At 41.0% G+C, this 2500-nt stretch overlaps 1 protein-coding gene across 2 annotated transcripts in view; it reads right to left on the bottom strand.

Moving 5' to 3' along the window:
• The window catches only part of LOC138052493 (midasin-like), a 139948-nt gene that overhangs the window by 50755 nt on the left and 86693 nt on the right, over nt 1-2500 (bottom strand). For both annotated transcript variants that reach the window (XM_068899014.1, XM_068899015.1), the window contains exon 57: nt 196-259. In XM_068899014.1, coding sequence (XP_068755115.1) covers nt 196-259 — 64 coding nt within the window. The remainder of the gene's footprint in view (nt 1-195; nt 260-2500) is intronic.

The following is a 2500-nucleotide window of genomic DNA, read 5'->3' as shown; positions in this document are numbered from 1 at the left end:
TCTTGTGTTTCTCAACACAAGTGACGCTGTAGTTGGAAAGAAAGGTAAGGGGACACTTTGAGACGCTTATTAAAGGCAAAAGAATCGGAATAGCCTTAGCTTGAGGTCGGCTCTTCGCTTGTCCTTACAGAACCTCTTGGAGAGAACATACCAACTAAACCACAACATTACACGTCATGATGGGGGCATTATTACCTGTAGGACAGCATGGCGGATGCTGAGGCAGCCTTGTCATCATCTCCAATAAGTTTCGCCAAAGCTGCGGTTGAATCATATTTCGCACATTTTAATCATGGTAAAGTCTGCTACGAGCCTAGAAGGCCCATCAGGCCGGCGCTTATCTCCGGTTTCTGTAGCATGAAGCGACTAGGAGTATTTTTACTCCCCCCTGGATGGGATGCTAGTCCATCGCAGGGTTACCCCCAGCATTAAATTCGCCGGTACCCCTTTAAACACCTGGGTGAAGAGAGGCACCGTGAGAGTAAAGTGCCTTGCCCAAGAACGCAACACAATGTCCCCGGCCAGGAACCGAACCCGGACCACTCGATCCGTAGTCGAGCGCACTAACCATGAGGCCACCGCGCCTTTTTAATCATGCCGTTAAAATTTTATTGTAGAGAAATTTAACACTAGTTTTATAAATTAAAAAAAAACGACTGAAGCGAAACACATTTACCAGAAAAAATGCTCAGTAAGGATTGATATATTTGTCAAAAATAAACGATGGTTTCCTCAAAAACTAAACAACCTTCTGAGATCAAAACGGATTTCCCTGCTAGCAGAGGTCTCTTTCTCTTTTGCGTTCACTGGGCTGACGAGTACGAGAAAAGGGACCTCTTCCATGGGTCGAAACTCACTTTGATCCAACCGCCGTCCACAACCTTGGACGGCCCTCTTCAAACCACATGCCCCATGATATGTTCGCTGACTGTGACTCGAGCCCACTGTCACGCGCATTCCTTTACAGTTATTCCACTGCGGTTAAGTGAGCCCACACAACATGAAGTATCACGTGAGGATTTGGTCGCTAAGTAACCGCCGCGCATGCTCAACACAGTGAGTTTCAAGCTCATTTTTGGCAAAAGTGGTTATTTTTTTATTCTTTAAGTCTTCTTTTTGCGCTGTAAGGTATACCAAATGAATCGTGTTTGAAAAAAAGCTCTTAAAAGTAAATCGAAAAGCCACCACAGAAGCAAGGCCTTGAGGCCACGATATGAACTATTTGCAATCAAAGCATTTTCTCGCAGTTTCCCTAAAATTGTTTTCAGTCTATCGATCAGTGCAAAACGCCCAAGTGTGTTTTCAGTTTCCGGTTGCGAAACGTTTCTTGACCCCATGGGTTTTGAGTAGTTTCGAGCTGGCTACAATGAGTATATAACCTTCTGTAAATTAAAACTAGCGTAGTGACCTGGTCCTATTTTTTAAAATTGAACGATTCAGAGAGAAAATAAGAGCACGTTAACGAAGATCGTACTTTAAAGTGCTACTATGATCAACAAATCACTTCCTTTTTCTTCCTTTTTTTCAGTCTTACGGAATTTGAAAGCGTGTTTGCTTAACACCTGAAAGGCAAAATTTTGAACTTTGATTTTTATCGAAAGGCTGTTTACTTTAAGTGTAAGTTTTAGATTTCACGGACCGCCATAAAAAAATAAAAAATAAAAGAGTTACGGCCGAGAGAGGAGCGACTTTTGTGAGGAGCACACTTTTCCATGTTCCATTGTAATAGTACCCTTTTTTGGAGTTCTAAAATGTTGGGTTTCCTTTCAAAACATCTGCAGTTGTAAATATACTGCTTTAAACAAAGAAGAAATAGGGATAGGCTTCTTTTTAAGGGGGCCGGTAGATAACTGGCGGGTCACGGTAACGTCATTAAGAATGATTTGTTGGTTAAAGAGGTGAACATTGGTGTTGAGGTATTGCAGTTCAGAAATGCAGGCTCAATTGAGTCAGCGGAAGGACAAAATGTACAGCTTGCATCGCTAGCGAATCCGAACTTTTAAATTTCTTTGTTGGATACGATTAGTGTATGTAGTAGTTTATACGAAAACTGTCTCAATTTATCGTCTTTAGATGATCGGTAAATAAAACAGAATTTCGTCTTCGGTGAAATAGCCGCAATCAGCTGAAAGTAGTGTAGATACTTTATTTTGATCCTGAATTTACTTTGAAATTGGTCGACTGTCAAGAAGTTTCCATGGGGTTCAAGATACCTTGAATACAACAAATTCAACGTGCAAACCATGATTTCCAAAATAAAGAATGGTTATCGATAGTTATTGCTTTATTATTCCAAAGTATGCATTCACCATAAGGAAAGATGTTTGTTTTGCTTTTTAGCTCCTGGAAGTATTGTAAATTTTGGCTTGAGCTGAGTCCCGAAGGAACAAGCTTGAAAAGAAAACCCATGTGCGAACAGTATTGCATGTCCAGATGATGTGAATAATTTTGTGCAAATGACGCTTGGTGGTGAATTTTAGGGCATATGACGTCATCATTT

Source organism: Montipora capricornis, chromosome 6 (assembly GCF_036669925.1).
Source record: "Montipora capricornis isolate CH-2021 chromosome 6, ASM3666992v2, whole genome shotgun sequence".
Taxonomy (NCBI): Eukaryota; Metazoa; Cnidaria; class Anthozoa; order Scleractinia; family Acroporidae; genus Montipora; species Montipora capricornis.
This window is presented reverse-complemented; position numbering and strand designations above follow the sequence as displayed.